The sequence below is a fragment of the Ailuropoda melanoleuca genome, chromosome 18, assembly GCF_002007445.2.
Source record: "Ailuropoda melanoleuca isolate Jingjing chromosome 18, ASM200744v2, whole genome shotgun sequence".
NCBI lineage: Eukaryota > Metazoa > Chordata > Mammalia > Carnivora > Ursidae > Ailuropoda > Ailuropoda melanoleuca.
The window spans coordinates 17,919,646-17,940,350 of NC_048235.1; the positions used below are offsets into that span (position 1 = coordinate 17,919,646).

Sequence of the window (20,705 nt, forward strand, 5' to 3'; positions counted from 1 at the left end):
TGCCAGGCTACCTTTGAGTAGATATACAAATATTCTCTACATAGTATATGAAACAGATATAATTAAGAAATAAGAGAATACAGCTACAGTGAAGAAAAGTGGTCTCGAATTTGGTAAGTCTCCTCCCCGGCTAGTTATGTCACTATTTTTTATGTCTTCAGTTTTTTTGTCTGGTTGGTTTGGTTTTTTGTTTTTTTACATTTAAAATTGTCAAATAAGCCATAATTCTGGAATAATTTCTAAGGCATAAATGATTCTGTCAGTTTAAATGAAAATGCAGTTCATGGTTGTATGGAGGCTAGACATTTATTCACAGTGAAAATGCATGTACCAAGAGTGAATGTCACAAAATACACAGAGTACCTGCCCCGTCTGGCGAGCTCATTATTGGAAGCATTCTCTCGACCTGCACAGGTTCTCTCTCATTGTCGCCTTTTCTCTCTCTGTTATCTATAACCCGAGTTTCACCTTAAAAATTAATGAACAGGAACATTTAATGCTTAACCTTTGAGCAGTAGTTAACTAAGGAAAGTGTAAAACAAGTTATCTGATCTTCAGCCCCAGGTATTTTAAAGCAGAATTATCTTCTAAAATAGAAAACAGCAGCAGATGACAGCAGTTATAACACAAGTCAGCGAGATAAGGTCCACAGGGGCTGGGAAAAGAACTCAGAAGTACAGGTCTTCCATTGGACCGAACTGTAATCTGCATGTAGAGACACATGGCCGTAATATGTGTAAGGCTCGGCTTGTGTGTCAACATGAAATTCTCCCCTTTCTGTTGAGAGTCTAGAAAACATACAAGTATAGAACTTGAGTATACATATAATCTAATTTATTGATTCAGTTTCCCAGGAGTAAGGAGTCAAGCCCCAACTGGATAATTCCTTATTCTGAATGAGAGTTCTCTGAATAGGCTTTTTTTTTTAACTAATGTTGGAGATCTATACCTCACATAATTTAAAGTAATTAGCAATACAGTGAATGTCCTCATAGGGAAATCCTCATTTAACACTCCCTGATTGGTCATTATAATTTTACACTGAAGTATAATGCAACTAAGAATTTTAAAGAAATACCAACCAACTTCTTTTCTTGTGGGGTATTTCAGTAAATTGTTAATAAATTTCAAATACCACTAATTGAAACTAATTCTACACATTTTATTCAACAAAACCTGTAAGACTGATTTAACTATTAATTGGCTCTGTGAAGCCTTACTTGGGTATATGACAAGTCTTTGATCTAAAGGTAATTCACCTTTGAAAAACGGATTTACTTGGTGATGAAGAAATCCCATAGATCAGTTCACTACTTAATACTTCATCTGAGAATCTGCTTCTCTCTCACCACACACAGAATCAAGTGCTATGGCTTTGGTCTTAAACTATCTCAGAAGGCAGGTTTGTCTGAAGGCATACAGAGCCTTAATCTGGTACATAAAAATTAGTTCTATAATCCCTACTTGAAAGGGTTTGGTTTTCCATGTAAAATTAATCACAGTGTTACTTGTTTGTGCAGAAACACTCCCTAATTATATAACACTATTTTTTTTTTTTAAAGACCGTGGGAACATACATAGGAATTGAATTCTGAAAAATATTTATCTAATAATTATGTAAGTTCTAAGTGTTCTAAACTTACCCAATTTGAACATATTCTATAATAACTTCACCAATATCCTGGATACCTTTATAATTTGCCCTATTCTTGCACAGGAATAAGACATGCAGGTATCTATACGCAACAGCAATAAACCTGACATTATTTGGACGTCTGGCCTGATGGCTAGTCTTTAGATTAACTTCTGTATTTCTCTAACTCGTGCTCTTCTCTAAATATCCTAATCATATAAAGCAGTGACTTACTGTATAGAATTCAACATAATTTCCAAAAAAGGTACTTTACAGATAAGTCCAAACTTTATTTAAAACTACATCTTAAATTTAACGATACCAAACATCACAAGGGGAGGAAAAAAAAAAAAAAAGAAGACCCCCCCCCTTCCCCCAAGGAAAGAAAGAAAAACAAACAACCCACAGTGTATCAAGGCTTCAATCTGTCCAGAATTCAGTTTCTGATGTTTTAAACTGCCACGGGCAGAAATTAGCACACCTATCAAGAATGCAGTGTCAAGCTAATTTACATTTTTATACAGATCAAAACAGATGTTTATTTAGTGCCATGTTCATAATGCATTGACTATGTAAAGCGAGTTAGATGAGCCTCTGAAGACATCTCACACGCTTTGGGCTCCCACTGTTTCTGAAAAACAGAATAATTAATGTGCTATAAATTACTGAATTAAGACATTACTTACTAGATTTTATTATTCTCTTATATTAAACTTTTAGCATAAAGTTATTATAAAGGAAATACTAATTTAGTTTAAAAATAGGTGAGGGTTTCTGTTTGAAGATGGTAGACTAAGTGGACACTTCCTGTCTCTTAAAACTCTACCAGGAAAAAAACAAACTGTAAAACTGACTAAAAATCCACCCAATAAGAGTGGCTAGAGGGAGAGCAGGCCCCGGGACAACACAAATCCCTGGAGTGCTCAAAATAGTTGGAGGTGCAAGGAAGGGGGGGAGGGCTCAGCCTGGACACAAGAGGAGGGGCGTGGGTGAGATTCTCACAAGCAGTACTGGGCTCAATACCGGGAAATTAGCTGAAGGTTTGATATTCAGTCCGCCCTCTCTTCACCCCATTTCTAGGAAAAATAAAAATTGGTAAAGAATAACAAAAAATCCTTTGATTTTGATGCAAGACACATTCTCCTCTGAGTGGCCCAGGGGCTGTGCTATTAGATCCATAAAGAAGGAAATCTGGGATTACCACTTGGCTCTGCACTAAGTCACGTTTACACAGAATGGTCTTCAGAAAAAGTAAAGAAATTTTAACTATTATAGTTACAAAAATGTGTGTTTGCTTTTATAACCTTAATGTAAGAAGATGAGTAAAACTGAATAGAGAAAGCAGAAGGAAAAGGGAGCAGCAGCTGAGTAATGACCAAAGTTGATGGCACTAGAAAACATATATTTAAAATAACAAAGGTAACAAACAGCAAAACCAAAAATAATAATGAAAGAAAGAGAGATAAGTCCAAATGCTCACTTTTCATAGGGAAGACAAGGATGTCTAAATTTTTTTAATTTTTTAAATTAAGAAAAATTATAAGAATATTATTTAGAGATACAGAGATAACTAAAAACCAACAGTTAAAAGAAATGGGCTCCTGCCAGTTTATTATGAATTCTTTTGTACCTTTCCTTTTTAAAACTGCGCTATTACCTTGCTAAAACTCAAGATATTAAAAATAGAAAAAAATTATCTGATAATACCACTTTATAAATTAGGCAACAAGATCTAGACTCTTTACAGAATTATGCTTCTCTTCCAATATCTGGCTTAAATCTTCTAGTGGATTTAAAAAACAAACCGATGGTACCAAGGTTCATTAATTTTTCAATATAATATGGTTGAAAGTGGTAACTCTTACCAGGTTCCTTTAGTGTCTGAGAATTCCCAGCTAATTCCTCAGTCTGCATCTCACATAGTATTTCACCAGATAAATGGTTTTTCTGTTCTTCTTCTACCATTTTCTTCCTTAGATCTGCCTTTGGAATGAAAAAAAAATATTAAAAATCAGTTTTCATCCCAGTAGTATTTGTCATATAAAGACAAGTTTAATTAAAGAGAGCAAAATACCTCTGAATATATTGTCAGTTTAAGTGGTAAATCTTCAACTTTCACAAAGTCTTCTTCATCAGATTTTTGACTTATGTTACCAGATTCTGCTTCCTGTAAGATAAATTATATTTAATGAAGGCAATCCACTCTATCTCTGGATCTAAGCCTTTAAAGTCATCCATGCCAACAGATAAAATGGATGCTTATGTACCAGTAAACAACAGTAATTCTATCCTATTTGGTTTTTTCTGTGTTTTCAGCTCTATGAATAAAGCAAAGCTGGAGGGCACAGAAAGGACCATGTACTTGCAGCTGTGGGCCATCCTGTCGAGCGTTTCTATCCCCATTTGAAAAAACCACCAGCCAGGTTATACAAGTTAAAGGAAGAAACAGCAATTACACTGAGGGCTAAAACAATTAGAAAAACAACTCTGGTTTCTTGATGTTTACAGAACACATCAGAGTGTATGCAGCAGAATACAAGTAAACATTTACATGCAGACTTTCAGTGTCAACTCTGTGGAAGCTGAGAAAGATGAGGTATGAATCTAATAACTCACTTCTGTGATCACTTCAGTGTTTCTCTGAAACTTGAATTCTTTTATTCTCCTAGGTCTCCTTTCTGATTTTTAATAGTATCATTTTACCAATTACCCAAGCGGAAACCTTAGATTTTTCCTCTTCTTTCAACATTTCTCACCCATCTCTCTTTCATTAAGCTTGTACTTGGTTCCTAAGGTAAGGGAGGCCTCCTAAGGTAGCATCCTTGACAACAGTCATCGGTCATCAGATTCATCTTCAAAAACCATGACTTTGGCCATTTGATTTCCTTGCGCAGACCTTCAGTAAGACCTGCCTAAATTTCAAATTCAAGTCCCTCTATAATCAAACTTTAAGTTAATTTCAAATGACTGCCTTCTAGAACAACTCTATGTACTCATTAAATTATAGTAAGAATAAGTCTAACAGGTAACTTTCAGAGTCGTAAATGCTAATTTCGCTGTTGGTGAAGCCATCAAAACAGTTAAGTTACTCTTTCTAGTAATGTTTTTTGAAATATTATAGGCTTCCTTTCTGAGAAATTAGGAAATTGTAATTGTAACTGTATCTTTAGGAAGAAAACTGATGTTAATTAAAAAAAAACAAAAAAACCCAAACAAAACACATTTCTTAGAACTAAAAGTACATTGTTAAAAATTCCTCAATTTTTGCCGATAAGAGAAAGTATATAAAACACAATCCAAGATCCAAAAAATAACCTACATGCTATAAAATTAAATGGAAACAAAAACATACAGAGTAAAAACCCAACTTACCTACCTATATCCTAAGTACAGATTTGTTACCATATATTTCTGTCATTTACCGGAAGGAGTCTACTGCTGTCAAACTGTAAACTTTTAGGTTTATCAAAGATTTATGAAATGTTCTAAAACTATTGAGATATCAAGCATGGGTACTCTAAGAGATTAACGGTAATTCATATATCATCTATTCAGATCTGAACTTGAACTCTCTCAAGGCTGCCACTTAAAACTCAAAATTTGGGTCACAGACTTATGAAAAAAGTAAACAGCTTTTAGGTTTTGATATATGATCATCTTAATTCACTACCACCCTTCTGTTCACGTTTAAACTAAGTTCGAGTAAGAAATATCTTTTGGCAGTTTCTAAACCTAAACACAAACAAACCTAAACACAGTCTGTGTTTACAGACTGAAAATGTTACCCTGAAAAGGAAGAAATACACACAGAAATGAAACGCAGGTGATACATACATAGTCATTCACTAACACCGGAGATTCAGTATCAGGACTCCCAGCCAGAGAGCTCTCAGGAGTTTCCTGAGCAGATTTAACTTCTTTGACTGTAGGCACCAAGGTTTCGATTTCAGTTAAAGGTAAAGGCAAAGGGTTTGGCTGTTTAGATGAATCAATGGTCGTAAGCGCGTCCTTTTGGACAGCACTATTTAAAGGTTGCTCGTTTTCCAAGATATTGAGGTAACAGGGTTTCACAGGAATGCTATCTTGGTCATCTGTCATCAAAAGAAAGTCTTAACATTAGTGTAATGCAACAGTTCTTAAATTTCACTATTATACCAAATAGACAGTATGTATGAATGAGTAATCAAGACATTTAAGACTTAAAAGAAGAGACAACTACAAATTTTCCTTATCAATGATTCCTAAAATTAGTTGATCAAATTCATCTGGGGATGTTTTAAAAATTGGATTCCTGAAATCCACTCAATTTCTAATGATATTCATGAGCAATACCCAGAAATGGGTATTTGAAAAAATCCCCCATGTTTGTATCTAAAGATGTTTTCTTTGAAGATTTTTTCTGTGTGTTTAATTATTTGACAACTTTTCTTGAGCAGCTGTTTGCAGAAACAAAGCCCTGGTGTTTTCTACAAAGGATTTAGGGCAAGAAAAAAGACATACATCAGGTCCAAAATACCTTCAAACTTACATTAGCTAAGAATTTAAATTTTTTTTTTTTTTTTTTTTTTTAGCTTTTAAGCACATAAAGGGCACTTTAAATAACCTTAAAATTGAACACTTTAGATTTCTTGCCTTTACTAGTAGTGGGTTCTTGTTCTGATGGGACATTTTTGCTTTCTCCTGATTTTTCAAAGTCATGTTGTGGTACCTAGAAGGAAAAAGTGATGTCTTAATAGCAAGGCCCAAAATATATGGCCATTATATAGGAGATGGTTAGGAGCGTATGGTGTCTGTCCAACCTGAGACCTTCATACAAGGGAATTTAAAAATATCTTCTGAAAGTGTTCTAAGAAGGAGGCAGTAATTGCAACTTTAAGATGGCTAAGTAAAATATTTCATTTTCTTCCTAACCTCAAAATAATAGAGAACTAGGGTATTATGGATTCCACTATTTAAAAAAATTTTTTCTCAAATCAGACTCTATCTTGAATGAAACTAAAAGATACGCATTTATATGTAGATGTTAAATGTATGGAAGAACAACTGATCAGGAGGGGAGAAAGATAAAGCCAAGTGCCTTCAGCAGGAGAGAACAAAATCAGATTCACCTCAAGCTTAGAAGAGGAATACAGGGGTGGATGAAAAGAGGGTGGTGCTGGTGGTTCTCTGAAGCTATTAAAAGAAAATGCAAACATCAAGGTTCCCTCCCCCAATTTTAACAGAAAGTGGGAGATAATATTTTGGATAAATTGAACTAGTGAGCCTCAGACACGGGGGCTGCCAGGGGTAAGGGTGGGGTGCAGTAAGCACAAATGAAGGGCACCTGGGTGGTGCAGTCGTTAAGCGTCTGCCTTTGGCTCAGGGCGTGATCCCAGCGTTCTAGGATCGAGCCCCGCATCAGGCTCCTCCTCTGAGAGCCTGCTTCTTCCTCTCCCACTCCCCCTGCTTGTGTTCCCTCTCTCGCTGGCTGTCTCTCTCCGTCGAATAAATAAATAAAATCTTAAAAAAAAAAAAAAGCACAAATGAGGACAGGATAAAATGTCATGCTGAAAACAGAAGGCTTCAGCACAAGTCTGTATAGTAATGGGACCCTTAACACATTTCCACATCTAGCTCCTGAACACAGGCAGCCAAGGAGATATATACAGCTCCTCCCAGGCAAGAGGAGAACGGAAGACCCTGCTTTGGAGAAACAAACCACCCCAGAGAAAAGACCAATAGGTATTAACATTTGGGATTTTCGGTCAAAAAGCTATCTACCCAAATGCGCTACAGTGAAGCCCAGAACAACCCCAACCAGCTTTCTGGTGTATCATTTTTTAGTATAAACACTGAAGGTACCACAGACGTTTGCAGAAAGCCTCCAGGTGGGTAAGAGAAGGCAGTGCTGCTTTGAACTAACGGCATGCTATAAAAAAGTAATCAGAAAATAAAAGTATTTAGAAATTAAAACTATGACATTCATATAAGTACTAAAGTCAAAGAAATCTCTCAGAAAGTAAAACAAAAAGCAAGGAGACGATAAAAGGAGGAGTGTAAATTAGAAAATCAACCCATGAGGGCTAATAATGTCTGATAATATTAATTCCAAGAGGAATGAAAAGAAAAAATGGCAGGGAAGCAATACAAAAAAAGAAAATTCACCAAAATAAAGCACATGGCTATTGATTGCTTAAAGACCCACCGGGTACCCAGTATAGTAAATGACAAAAGATGCACAACAATGTGTATCACTGTAAAACTTCAGAACTCCAAGGGAGAGAACTGTAGTGTGGGAAAGAAAAAAGAACACAAAGAATCAGAACTGAAAACTGGAAGACAAAGGAGGCACTGAAATGATGTTTCAACATGGAAGAATTTAAGATTTTCTTAGACCTATAAAGTCTCAAAATATTTATGTTTTATGCACTCTTTCTCAGAGAGGTACTAGGATTTTGCTCTACCAAAATGAGGCAAAAGAAGGACAAGACTGGATTCCAAAACAGATGGAAAAAAGAATGACAAAGGGGATTCCTAGGCTGCTAGCTAGTGAGCAGGTCTGACGAAGAGCCAAAGCCAGGACAGAGTGCGAAGGACAAAATGACAAACTGGGACACGCAGAAAAGTCCACTGAGAAGTTTATGCAGCTGCTGCTGGGCAGAACAAAGACTTGGGGATGTGGTCAAAGAAAATCAGGCAAATAAAAAATGGAGACAATTATTAATTTCAAATAAAAAAATGTATAAGACTAAGCAATAAACAGTATTTGCTTAGTCCAGTCGGTAATATTTATGTAGTTGGTTACATCTATGGTTAAATGTGGATTTAAGCAAAAGACACAACTGAACGAGGAGGACAGGATTAACATAATTAAATGAGGACTCATAAGTGATCTAAAAGTCTTCACCTACTATAACAGGAAGTTAACAGAGAATGTCTAATACATACGTGAATAAATAAATATATACACATACTATTCAGAAATACAGAGCTAAATAGCCAAAGAAACCATACAGAGTGCTGCCCGTGGGACAGGATGAGGTGGAGGCAGGAAAGGGAATGATTTTGTTATATACTGTTTCTATGTATGACTAGGAAATACATGAAGATACATGAAAAACTCAGATCTTCTAGGTAAAATCACAGTTTTTAACACTCGTTACTGCCACCCCCCCAGCAAAAAAAAAAAAAAAAGAAAAAAGAAAAAAGAAAAAAAGATTAAAGTGCTTTAAATATAAGCATTGCTAAATATAAAAATAAACTAGTGTTTGACTGAGATTTCAATGAGGATGTTAAAAAGATTTATTCATTCATGAAAACAAGAAGAGGGAGGCTGTAAATTCTAACATCCTTAAAAAGGATCTGCCGTCAGCAGTTAAGACTGGGGAAGGTGTCCAGTGAGTCCGGACTGGACTACCTGATCATCGTGTTCAGTTTCTTCTGCAGCTTCGGTGTTAGCCTGAAGTGAAGTCTGGACATCCACAGGTCCTTCTTCAAATTCTTCTATTTCTTCATCCTCATTCTCATCTTCTCCACTTCCATAATTAGTCAAAGCCTGCGTTTCAGCTTTGGACAAGTCTAAGTTGATTAATACACAGTTTTTAGTAAATTTTCAGCACTAAATCTTACTAGTAGCTACCATGTACTGCATTCCTGCATTGCCCGAGTCCTTTATATACGCTATCTGAAATCCTCCCAACAGTAAGCAGTAAAACACTGTGGTGCAGAAGGACAGGGCATCTGGTCAGGGCCACACCAGACCGTTCAGAGTTGCTGGACACCTAACTGTACATTCATTAAACTCCACCCAACTGTTTGGATAAGTGACCTATAAAGAGCTAACGTATAAACCCAGTAAGGAGCCTTTACACTTACTAATAGACACCGGACATTCTTCACTTTCTTCATCTTCCTCTTGATCAGAAACATCTGATCTCACATTTTTGGGACCGTCACCATCATACATCTCAGATGTCTGAGCCTGCTTAACTGTTTCAGTTTCATCCTTGTCCTAGCCACAAATATAAATTCCTTAAAATACGTTTTAAAAGGTATATAGTAGGCCTATCAAAAAAATTCGTCATGATCTAATAAAAAATACAAAAAGTTGTTTTTAAGAGAAAATAAAGTTTTGTCAGAAGAAAGGACATTTGATGATCAAGTTTTCTCTCAAACATTAAAGTTATTAAAGTTATTTAATCTTTTGTCTCAAAAGCATTGTTTTTAGGCACAAATTAATTAGCCGCTTACTTTGTCTTCATCATCAATTTGTCCAGCAGGTGAGCCATGATCTCCTTCAAGAATCCTTTTGGCCTATAAGCAAATTAAACAAAATTTAGGGGTGACCTTTCAGAATTATACTTAGATACTCAGTAACTTTAACAAATGCTACAGTTTTTGACCACAATCCAAAGAGCTGAATGCTTTCTTAGAAATGTAAATTCAACTCGTTCACTGAAATCTTTTAAATAAGCCAAACAAAAATCAGCACTGCCTACCAGACATCTCCCTGAATAATGAGCATCTCAAATTCACTAATTCCAGAACAAAAATGTTTGACTCCCTCCCCAAACCCCAGCCTCCTTAAGTCTTCCCAATCTCAGTAAATGGCCCTTCATGTACCCCAGGCACAAGTCAGACACCAGGAAGCAACCTGTGCTCTACTTGTATTATCCACATCTAAACCATAAGAATGCCTCACTGACTCAACCGTCAAAATGGATCCGCTGGTGAGCACTTGGAGCTAAGTCACATCATTTCCTACCTGTGCTCCTGCAACAGCCTTACAACTGGTCTCTGCTTCTATCTCTTCTCTCCTACAATTCCTATCTAGACAAATCTTTTTAATTGTACATGAGATTATGTCCCTCCTCTATTTCAAAATTTCCCATGGGTTTCCATCATGCTTAGAATAAAATCAAATGGAAGGTCCTTACCACCATTGCTAAGGCCCCATAGTTAGGCCTTACCTATCAAGGTGACCTCATCTCCTACACTCTCACCTCATGTGAAGTGTTCCTGCTACCCTGGCTCTCCAAACTGCTCAATCCTCCCTCAGAGTCTTTGAACTTACAGTTCTCTCTGCCTGGAATGTTCTTCCCTTTCATCTTCATTATAAACTCCTTCTTCTCTTTCTTGACTTAGTTCATACTTCACCCACTCAAACAGCTTCAAGAGACTGCCTATCTTAAAGTAGTCTTTCCAATCATTTATTATGGTTTTACACTGTTTAATTTTCTTCAAGCTCTTAGCAGTGGCTGAAATGATCTGAAACTTATCTATGTCTAGAGTGAAAAATATTAAGAAAATTGTGAAATGGATGGCTTGACTTTTTCTACTTTAGATTTCAGGGAGAAGGGTTACCTCTTACTGTTTTGGGTCTTGACACGCTTTCCTTCTCATGATTAGACAGTCAAAAGGAGGGAGAGGTCTAAGGGAGAAACCTTCTGATATGCCTCAAGTTGGGAAAAATCCCATCCATTTCAAATGTGATCAAACTAATTTAATAAGGTGTAAGAAGCTACAGAGATGTGCAACCGAAGTCCTAACTTGTAAACGAGCATGCGTGTTGGCTGGGGTGATAGATACATCTGGTAGGTCTGAGATCTCCTGGGGTTGGAATAGCTACTGCAGACAGCTGGTCAAGGACCAGATCCCAGTCCTTCTCTCTTCTCTGGAGACTTGAGTGACAATAATGTAAGACAGCTGAGAATTCCTGTCACCAATTCCTGTCTGCATTACTGATCTTTTAGCCCCTGCTGTCACATCTGAGACTCAGTATGTGGCTAGCATATGTACTGATTTAGGTAATCTGATTAACTGCTATTACTTAGAAAATATGTTGGTGGAGATCAAGTATGGTTTTAGTTAATAATGATCAAGAACTATATTTTTGTGCTAATTGTAACTATTCGTAAAATCAAAACGAATGTCATTTACCTCTTTGGCATAAGACTGTATCACTCCAGCTGCTTCTATTTTCCTTTTGCACCTCTGTTTAACAGTTATACTATTATTATCCAAATCTTGCATGAGCTTAAAGAAAGCCAATTCATTAAACAACACTTCAGATATCTCTACAAGAAGATCTTCTCCACAGTCTTTCAGTTTTCTGCCAGCAAATTTTGCCAGTGAATCCTATTCAATGATAAACCAAGTAATTTTAAGATTATAGTAAACTTCAATTGTGAGTAGAGCAATACAGAGGATTAAGTTTAAATTACTCACCTAGGGAAAAACAATTTTATTACTTTTTATAGTATGAGAAAAGCTAATACTAATGGCTAAGATTACTATGAAGAGAGTCCTATTCTTTTTAAAAAAGATTTATTTATTTATTTTGAGAGAGAGAGAGAGAGAGAGAGAGAACAAGAATGCACGAGCCGGGGGAGGGGCAGAGGGAGAAGGAGAGAATCTCAAGCAGACTCCCCACCGTGCATGGAGCCCTACATGAGGCTTGATCTTAGGACCCTGAGACCATGACCTGAGCGGAAACCAAGAGTGGGCCAACCAGGTGCCCAAGACAGTAATACTCTCTAGTGATATTAACTTAAGTAGGAACCATGCTAGTCTCCTCTAAAGTGTATACAAAAAGAAAATAACAGAACATGGGATCATCCATAGATTTAGTCCCTAATTAGTAGAACTGGTGGCCACAAGGCCACACCTGAGTAAGCCAGGGGATACATATTACCACAGTGAGAAGCTGAATTGCCCAGAGAGGAAAATACGAAGTTCTCTGTTTCTTAATGTTAACATCAGAGTACTTTTCAAGTTCCCCCCCATTTTATGTAGTCCAGGCAGTCATTCTAATTTAAACTTTTTCTTCAGAATCAAGTTTAAAAGCAAACTTAAGGGGCGCCTGGGTGGCACAGCGGTTAAGCGTCTGCCTTCAGCTCAGGGCGTGATCCCCGCGTTATGGGATCGAGCCCCACATCAGGCTCCTGTGCTGTGAGCCTGCTTCTTCCTCTCCCACTCCCCCTGCTTGTGTTCCCTCTCTCGCTGGCTGTCTCTATCTCTGTCAAGTAAATAAATAAAATCTTTAAAAAAAAATAAAATAAAAGCAAACTTAAGTTCTATTCAAGTTGAAATACAGCATTATCAAATGAGTAAGTCAGCTATATTCTAGACATTTTTTATAAAACTGCATTTCTTTTTCTTCCTAAAAATACGGACTATGCCATTTAGAAGACAGGCAAACAACTACGTTCTATGTCTCCTCCCTCCAAAAAACACCTTATCTAGCATAATTGTGGAAGAAGTATAAATGTGGCTGCCTCGTGAAAAAAAAAATTCACTGAATAGGTTTCTTAGAGAAAAAAGTAGAAGACAGTATTTTAAACTCTACCTCATGAAAAATTTTCAGTAGTCTGAGCAAGACTTACTATAAACTAATCTTTATTCTTCTCTAGGTCCCTTTGTGGAAAAAAAAAATCAGGAATGGGATAAAAGAAAAGCAGCCAGATTTTCTTAGAAGAAAATCTTATTTCCAAATTAATACTTTGGCATCCATCTCAATTATGTAACAGCAGACAAAACTGAGGAAGGACTGCATGGATCTTGATAAGCAAAAATATTTAATTATAAACGATTTCTCTTTGAGCCTGACTCTAGAATGGAGTTCTTTCTTTCTGTAGGAACAAACTAACTACTTAAAATTATCCTAAACATTTTTAAACTGCTAACAACAGAAATGTCTTATATTCCTTATAGATTATGTGTTAGCAATTAGATTAAATAGAGCCAGCATGACTTAAAACCTATTATTGAATTTATACTTTTGCCTTAATAAAAACAAAATGGAAAATTACAGTGATGGTAATTTGTATCAAACCTCAGGTTTTAAAAAAGTTATTAATAGGGGCGCCTGGGTGGCACAGCGGTTAAGCGTCTGCCTTTGGCTCAGGGCGTGATCCCGGCGTTATGGGATCGAGCCCCACATCAGGCTCCTCCGCTATGAGCCTGCTTCTTCCTCTCCCACTCCCCCCGCTTGCGTTCCCTCTCTCGCTGGCTGTCTCTGTCGAATAAATAAATAAAATTTTAAAAAAAAAAAAGTTATTAATAGACAAAGTGATAATATTTTCTCTAAAACCAATTTAAACAGGAATAGGAAGAAAGGAACAGTTTTATGGGAAATTTTTGTAATAAAGATGAAAAGAAAAACATATTTCCTAGTTTGGAGTAATAATACACATCACTGAACTATCTCAATGGGAAAACATATCAGTGTATTGAACTGTAAAGATGTTTATTATATTAAGGTAGCCTTACTTAACAAAGGGATTCGCAACCTTAGCAATATTAATATTCCACAAGACATTAGTACCAGCCACTTTCTGCCTGTGTGACAAATGTCTGCGGGCATTGAAAAACTGCCCCCAGTTGAGAATCACAACCTTAACATTAAGTTACTATTATAGCCTAGGAAGTCTCTACAATCAACACATGGTTTCTATTTTCTAAAATTTCCCACACTGGAAAAAAATTATTTTAGAAAATATCACAGAATACTTCCTAAACAACAACCTTGAAATGTTCTCACTGGGTAGCAGAAAAATCAAAACAAAATTTTATTATAGTTTGGGTAGGCCTTACAGATGATTGAGTCAAAGGAAGACACAGGCCCTAATACAATTTTTTTTAAAGATTTTATTTATTTGAGAGAGAGGGAGAAAGAGGGAGAGAGACTGTGTGTGTATGTGCGTGTGTGTGTGTGTGTGTGTGCAGGAGAGTGAGAGGGAGAAGCAGGCTCCTCACTGAGCAGGGAGCCTGATGTGGGGCTTGATCCCAGGACCCTGAGGTCATGACCTGAGCTGAAGGCAGAGACTTAACCAACTGAGCTACCCACGTGTCCCATAATACAATTTTTTTTTAAAACCAGGTAAAGGAATAACCTAAAAAGGTATTGAAATGTCATCCCCAATGGATACGAGAATGGACATTTGCTTGAATAAATTGCATATTGCCAGAAAATGGCAAAAAAAAAAAAAATCCAACTAGAGGGTATATTGGTAAGTCACAGAGTATAAACTCTTACCTGTAATATACTTCCCAGTTGTTTATGAAAGAACTTTACAAATTCTTTGCTCTCATCATTTTGCTGGGTGAGAGTCAAAACCATACGTCTTACTGAAGTTAGAAGTTGAGAGGAGCATACTTCATCCATGTGTTCCTGAGAAAAATGCTAGCTGGTTAGGATATAAACTTACCTATTGTTTAAAAAATATTAATTCACATGAGACTTTTTTTTTCTTGCATAGATGCTTCTCAATGTTCAGATATACATTTAGAAGTATCTATTCGTAAGAAGAGCCAAACTCCTGCACTACATGTGTTAAGGGGTTTGTACATTTTGACCCACTACAGCAGGGAACAGCCAGTAAAAGAAACAGGCTGATTCAATACTTTTCATTACTTCCTTCCTGTATCTGAAGGAGAACTACTCATGCCCTAGTCTCCATATTGCCGGTCTTCCCATCTACAGTTCAGTGCATTTCAACCACACTCTTACAATCACCTGCTCCCCACTTCTCCATGTATCTTCTAACTCTGCTTTTGCAGCCTCGCTGGGCATTCCGGACACTGTGTGCAGTGCAGAGGCTCAGCAGCACTCTGGCCTCTACCCACTAGAGGCCAATAGCACCCTCTACTCTCCTAAGTCCTGAGAACTAAAACTGTCTATACATATTACAAAATGCTTTTAGGGTCAAAATTACCCCCAGTTGAGAACCACTAACTTTCCTAACAAGCCTTTTTGGGCAAGTCTCCTCTTCTCCTTCATCTTCCTTTAGAAGCATGTGCAAGCTACCTAATAATCCAAATCACGGTGCATTTTTGGAGGTGAGTCCATAAAACATCTGCATCAAGTACCTCAAGGTTCTCATCTCTCTTCTGCCACTAAACTCATTTGGGCAGGTCTTCCAACCTTTACTCGGGTAAGTTCATGTTCTGGTTTTGTTTTTTTCTATAGAAATGTTTAAAATGAGGTGGCTAAACTAGATGATTTCTAAGGTTCCTTAAACTGAAGGAATTAAGGTCATTTTAAAAAAAATCTTGTAACAGGGCAGGCAGTTAAAAAAAAAAAAAAAAAAAAAAAGGACAACAGTCCCTTGTCTTCAAGGGATCAAATACCAGAGGAGAAAGTCAGATATATGAATAATCAATCACTACATGCTATGCACTGTCCAACAGATGATACTTAACTCCAAGGGCTGCGTCTTATTTATCACCTAGGACAGTGGCCAGCTGATGGGAGACACTCATTACTTGTTGAATATACAGACATAATAAAAGCAGCACACACTAGATTCTGTAAGGAGCTATGGTAGCATATTAGAAACAACAATTATCTCTGAAGAATGGATATTTCTGCCAAGCAGAAAAGAGTGAAGGAATTTTATATTTTCAATAATGACAACTTGCACAAAGGGCTGATATATGAAAATGCAATGGTAGGAACAGGAAATGTAGAGTAATTTGAAGTGAGTGAGTGAGGGGACCAGATGGAGAGTGGGGAGAGATGAAGCTGGAGAAGTAAACCAGGTCCAGTAGTGAAATCTCTTGAAGCCTAGGGAGTCTGCTTAGTAAACGTTCATTTCACGCCTATTATGACAGGCTGTCTAGGCAAAACATGGGGATCTAAATTAAGGTTATGTTATTGGAGAGAAGGAAGGAAAAGTGACTGCTCTTAAGTGGAAAAATCAATTTTTGACTCACTGGTGATAGAGGGTATGAGAGTCAAGAAGTCTAGCTTAGGTGACTGGATATAATGCTGACGTTAACAAAGAAGTTCTATAATCCTACCAAGAAAGTCAAGATTTGAAGCAAAATGAGACATAACAAAATAGTTAAAATCAGATCATTAGTTCTACTCATTTTGTTAGCCTCAAAAACTTTTTGAAACGCTAAATTTAGTTAAGTGAATATTTACGAGGGGTTACCAATTAAATCAGACACAAAATGGTAAAAGCAGTAAAATTTCCTAACTGTAGATGATTGCATGCCCTAAGCATAAAGCTAAAGCATTCAGATTTTTTAAACCTTAGAAAGTAACTCAACATATTAAGTAAATATGGCTGGCCATATACCTAATTTTATCAAAAAAAGACATGCTTACAAATATTTAATGGATCACTCATGATAAAACTAAAATGTAAAACAAAAGAGGCAACACTTATCTATACCTAAGATGAAAGCAAATAACTGCTTGCATAGTTTAAGTCAACTCACCTGAAGGAATGGTTTCAAACTCTCAAATAAATCTATGCATCTATCTACATGAACATATGCATGTTCTTACAACTTATAGGAATAGAAATACTCTTTTCCAGGAGGCGAGTACATATTTAACAAATAACGGGAGATAAATTTACAGAATAACTGACGAAACTGATGTGTTTTTAGCTCTCTTTTGTTTACCTGTTATTTTCTGAATTTACTACAATGAAGTCTTTTGTAAGAATTAAACAACAAAACATGGGGAAAGTATTTGTTTTAAAAAATTATTGCTTACCTTTAAAAAAGGAATGACTTCTTTCATAATGGCTTTAATTTGCCGGTCCAGCTGCTGAGTATCAATTCTAGGACATGGGACAGTAGAAACTTCGCTTACAGGTTGCTGTGAACCATGATTTTCAACAGGAGCTTCTTTTTTTAAAAAGAAAATGATTCATTAGCAAAATAAAGCCTGTGACGTTATATATACGCATTTATTCGGAACTCTAAATATTAAAATCTGATGATTTTACTCTAATACAAAGGAGCATTTATGTAGTTTTAGCACCTTAATAACTAAAAGAAAGTGGTACTAAAACTATTATCAGGTGGGCATATACATTTTCTTTACATAGAAAACTGTAGTTTCTGTACTTGTACTCTGCCAAGAACACACCTTCTAAGTTAGCAACCGTACTTGGGGCAGCGGCACCATCCTCAGCCTCAAGAATCCTGCAGGTGCATCTCATATTTGTGCTACTTTCGGCCTCAGTCTTCATACGCTCGTATTCCCGCATTCTGGCTAATGCCTGATCTAAGTGAATCACAGTGTTACCTACATATGAAACAGAAACATTTTGAGAAAATATAAAAGCAAACTTTATCATGTATTCCTCACAACGTATTAATAAAAAAAAATAATGTCTAACTGTAGGTAAGGAAAAGTAGCTTTAACAAGCTCCAGACACTACTAGTTTGGTGACTTCGCATGTATTACTCTCTTAGACTCTGAAGTCCATATTGATTTCACTAGTCATCATGTTGCTTCACGTGAACAGTACAAAGAAAATAAATCCCAGGATGTCCCAAATTCTGATGAAAAGGATCCAACTGAACAGAAGTAAATAAAGTAAGGAAAAGGCCCAAGAGATTTCCCAGTTTTCCTTTGTCCACTTCAGACAAAGCTAGTGAAGGATTTTGAGGAAAAAAAATCAGTAAATGAAACAAAACAGATAGGACTCAAAGCCATTTAGTAACTCAGAAAGGGAGAATAAACTAAAGGGGAAAGGGAAATTTTTCTCTAAAATGGGATGAGATCAGTTCAGACTTGACAGGTATTTACTCAGAAGGGAGCTAGGCTTAGGGTCCGTTAATAGGATAAGGCAAAAGGAAGACTTACTGCTTTGGTAAAAGGTGTGTACCTAATAACAGGGCAAGGCTTGGCCCTTTTCTTTGTAGGGAGCCATTTGGAATTATCTAAATCTTGTTCTCATCATAAGAACAAACACTAGAATAATAGGACTTAGATTTTACCAACTAAATGCTCTGGAGGTCTGAATGATTCAATCTCTTGATAGGCTACAGCCAGGAAAACGAATTGGTACATTTTTCTTTTCCCTAGTCTCCTTTCCAAGTCTGGGACTCTGGGTTTTCTTCTTCCCTTTGAGTTATACAACCCTCCAAGCTTGTTTTACTGATGAAAAAAAAAGTGCAATGCGTTATGCACACTCAGAGTTACCTGGGTTTCTCACTAGATTATTATGCTAAGAAATTTCAGTTATTGCAAATTATGAAGTGAATATTGTTACTGAAAATGTGATTGGATGAGGCCCTGACACCTCTGAATTTTTCCCACTAAGTAGAAAACCTTAAAGGATCATCTTTCCCTTACCGGAAGGAAATTAACATTTCTTCAGCTCTATTATACATGTAGAAAATTCTTTTTTTTTTTTTTTTTAAGATTTTATTTATTTATTTGACAGAGATAGAGACAGCCAGCGAGAGAGGGAACACAAGCAGGGGGAGTGGGAGAGGAAGAAGCAGGCTCATAGCAGAGGAGCCTGATGTGGGGCTGGATCCCAGAATGCCGGGATCACGCCCTGAGCTGAAGGCAGACACTTAACCGCTGTGCCACCCAGGAGCCCCAAAAATTCTATGTATTTTTCAAAGAACACAGAGCAAGGTAGGTAAGACTCCCGTTTCCTTAGAACATGCAGTCCGAATGACGAGATGATCTGCCAAAGGCTAAAGAGTTAACAGGAGATTCCTGGCTTAGACACTGAGAGACTTTTAAGTCCACAGTCTTTCCACCACATCTTGCCTTTTTTGGACTTTTGTTTCTTAATCAATGTAATTCAAAGACTGTATTAAAGTCATGCTCTAAGATTATAAAAAATTCTGCTTACCTAGATCATCTGTTGCAAAAGGCTCAAGATTTGAAGATACAGACATGACACTAGCATTATCAGCATCATTTTGCTCACTGATTTTATGTGTTTCTCTCTCAAAGTTCTTCTCAAAAGTTTCCTAAGTTATGGTTTAAAAAAACAAATAAAAATCACTAATATTTCTCTTAAAAATTTTCTGACAAATACTAAAAATTTACCATAGAAGCTAAGTATTTGCATAAAATTATATACTTAAAACTGGGATATAACCAAAGTTATTAAAGGTTGAACAGTCACAGAGAACATTAAAATATTAAGTAATCTTACAGAACATATGTCATTAAAAAATGAAAATACACAGAAGCAGCTACTCATTAAAATTCTAACTTGGGAAAGCAGACATTTTAAATTATTTCTACACCCTCAGGTAAGTTAACCTATCTCTAAAACCTAACAATGCCCAGGACCTTACTATATCTGGTTTTATCAGAAGAAAAACATGACAGCATCATTCGTATTTTTTAAATGAACTTTATTGAAATATAATTTATATACAACAGTGTATCCATTAAGTGTACAGTCTGATGAGTTCTAAAAATATATATATATACCCATGTAACCACCTTCCCTGAAGATAAAGACCATTTCCATCAGCCCATAAAGTTCCTTTGTATCCCTCTGCAGTCGGTCTCCACTACACCCCACTCATAAGATTTCTATCACCACAAATCAGTTTTGCTGGCTCTAGAATTGATATATAAATGGAACCATTCAGTATATTCTCTTCGGTGTCTGGCTTCTTTTCTTTTGCTCAACAGGTTTCTGAAATTAATCCATGTTGTCATGTGTTTCAGAAGTTCATTATTTCTGAATGGCTGAACAGTATTCCATTGTAAGGATATACCATATTTTGTTTATCCATTTATCTGCTGATGTTCCAGTTTGAGGCTATCATGACTAAAGACGCTATGAACATTAGAATACAAGTGTTTTTGTGGACATATGTTTTCATTTCTCTTGGATGAATACCTAGAAGAAAAATTCCTTGGTCACATGCCAAGTTTATGTTTAACTTTTTTAAAGAAACGGCCAAACTGCTTTCCAAAGTTTTTATAATTCCATAAGGAGTGTGAAAGTTCCGATCACTCTACATTCACACCAACACTTCTTACTGTCCATCTTTTTAATTTCAGTCTTTTCTAGTGCACGTGAGGAAATTTCTCATATGGTTTTAATTTGCACATTGGCCAGTTAACAGATTTTCTTTCATGTAGCGCCTGTTCAAATCTCTTGCCCCTGTCTTACCGAGTTGTTGGTCTTATAAATAAGCGAATTGTCAAGTTCTTTATGTAGTCTGGATTTGTCATTTATATAGTCATTGTCAGATATGTGTACTAAGATTATGTTCTCCCAACGGTGTCTTTTGAAAAGCAGAAAGATTTTATTTTTAATCAAGTCTAACTTATCAATCTTCTCTTTTATAGTTCTAAAGC

General features: G+C 36.4%; 1 protein-coding gene across 26 annotated transcripts in view; it reads right to left on the reverse strand.

Moving 5' to 3' along the window:
* Positions 1–290: 290 nt before the first annotated feature.
* Positions 291–20,705, reverse strand: part of PCM1 (pericentriolar material 1) — an 83,215-nt gene continuing 62,800 nt past the window's right edge. For 17 of the 26 annotated variants that reach the window (XM_034647723.1, XM_034647727.1, XM_034647730.1 and 14 more), the window contains 13 exons: positions 19,231–19,351; positions 17,502–17,660; positions 17,124–17,257; positions 14,649–14,783; positions 11,552–11,749; positions 9,863–9,925; positions 9,488–9,623; positions 9,030–9,190; positions 6,266–6,341; positions 5,468–5,724; positions 3,708–3,800; positions 3,499–3,616; positions 291–468 (listed from right to left, as the gene is read on the reverse strand). In XM_034647723.1, the coding sequence (XP_034503614.1) occupies positions 344–468; positions 3,499–3,616; positions 3,708–3,800; positions 5,468–5,724; positions 6,266–6,341; positions 9,030–9,190; positions 9,488–9,623; positions 9,863–9,925; positions 11,552–11,749; positions 14,649–14,783; positions 17,124–17,257; positions 17,502–17,660; positions 19,231–19,351 (1,776 nt within the window). In that variant the 3' untranslated portion in view covers positions 291–343. Of the gene's footprint in view, positions 469–1,899; positions 2,265–3,498; positions 3,617–3,707; positions 3,801–5,467; positions 5,725–6,265; positions 6,342–9,029; positions 9,191–9,487; positions 9,624–9,862; positions 9,926–11,551; positions 11,750–14,648; positions 14,784–17,123; positions 17,258–17,501; positions 17,661–19,230; positions 19,352–19,727; positions 20,242–20,705 lie in introns of those variants that run through there. The other 9 variants (XM_019804402.2, XM_034647744.1, XM_034647742.1 and 6 more) reach the window with 3 other exon arrangements.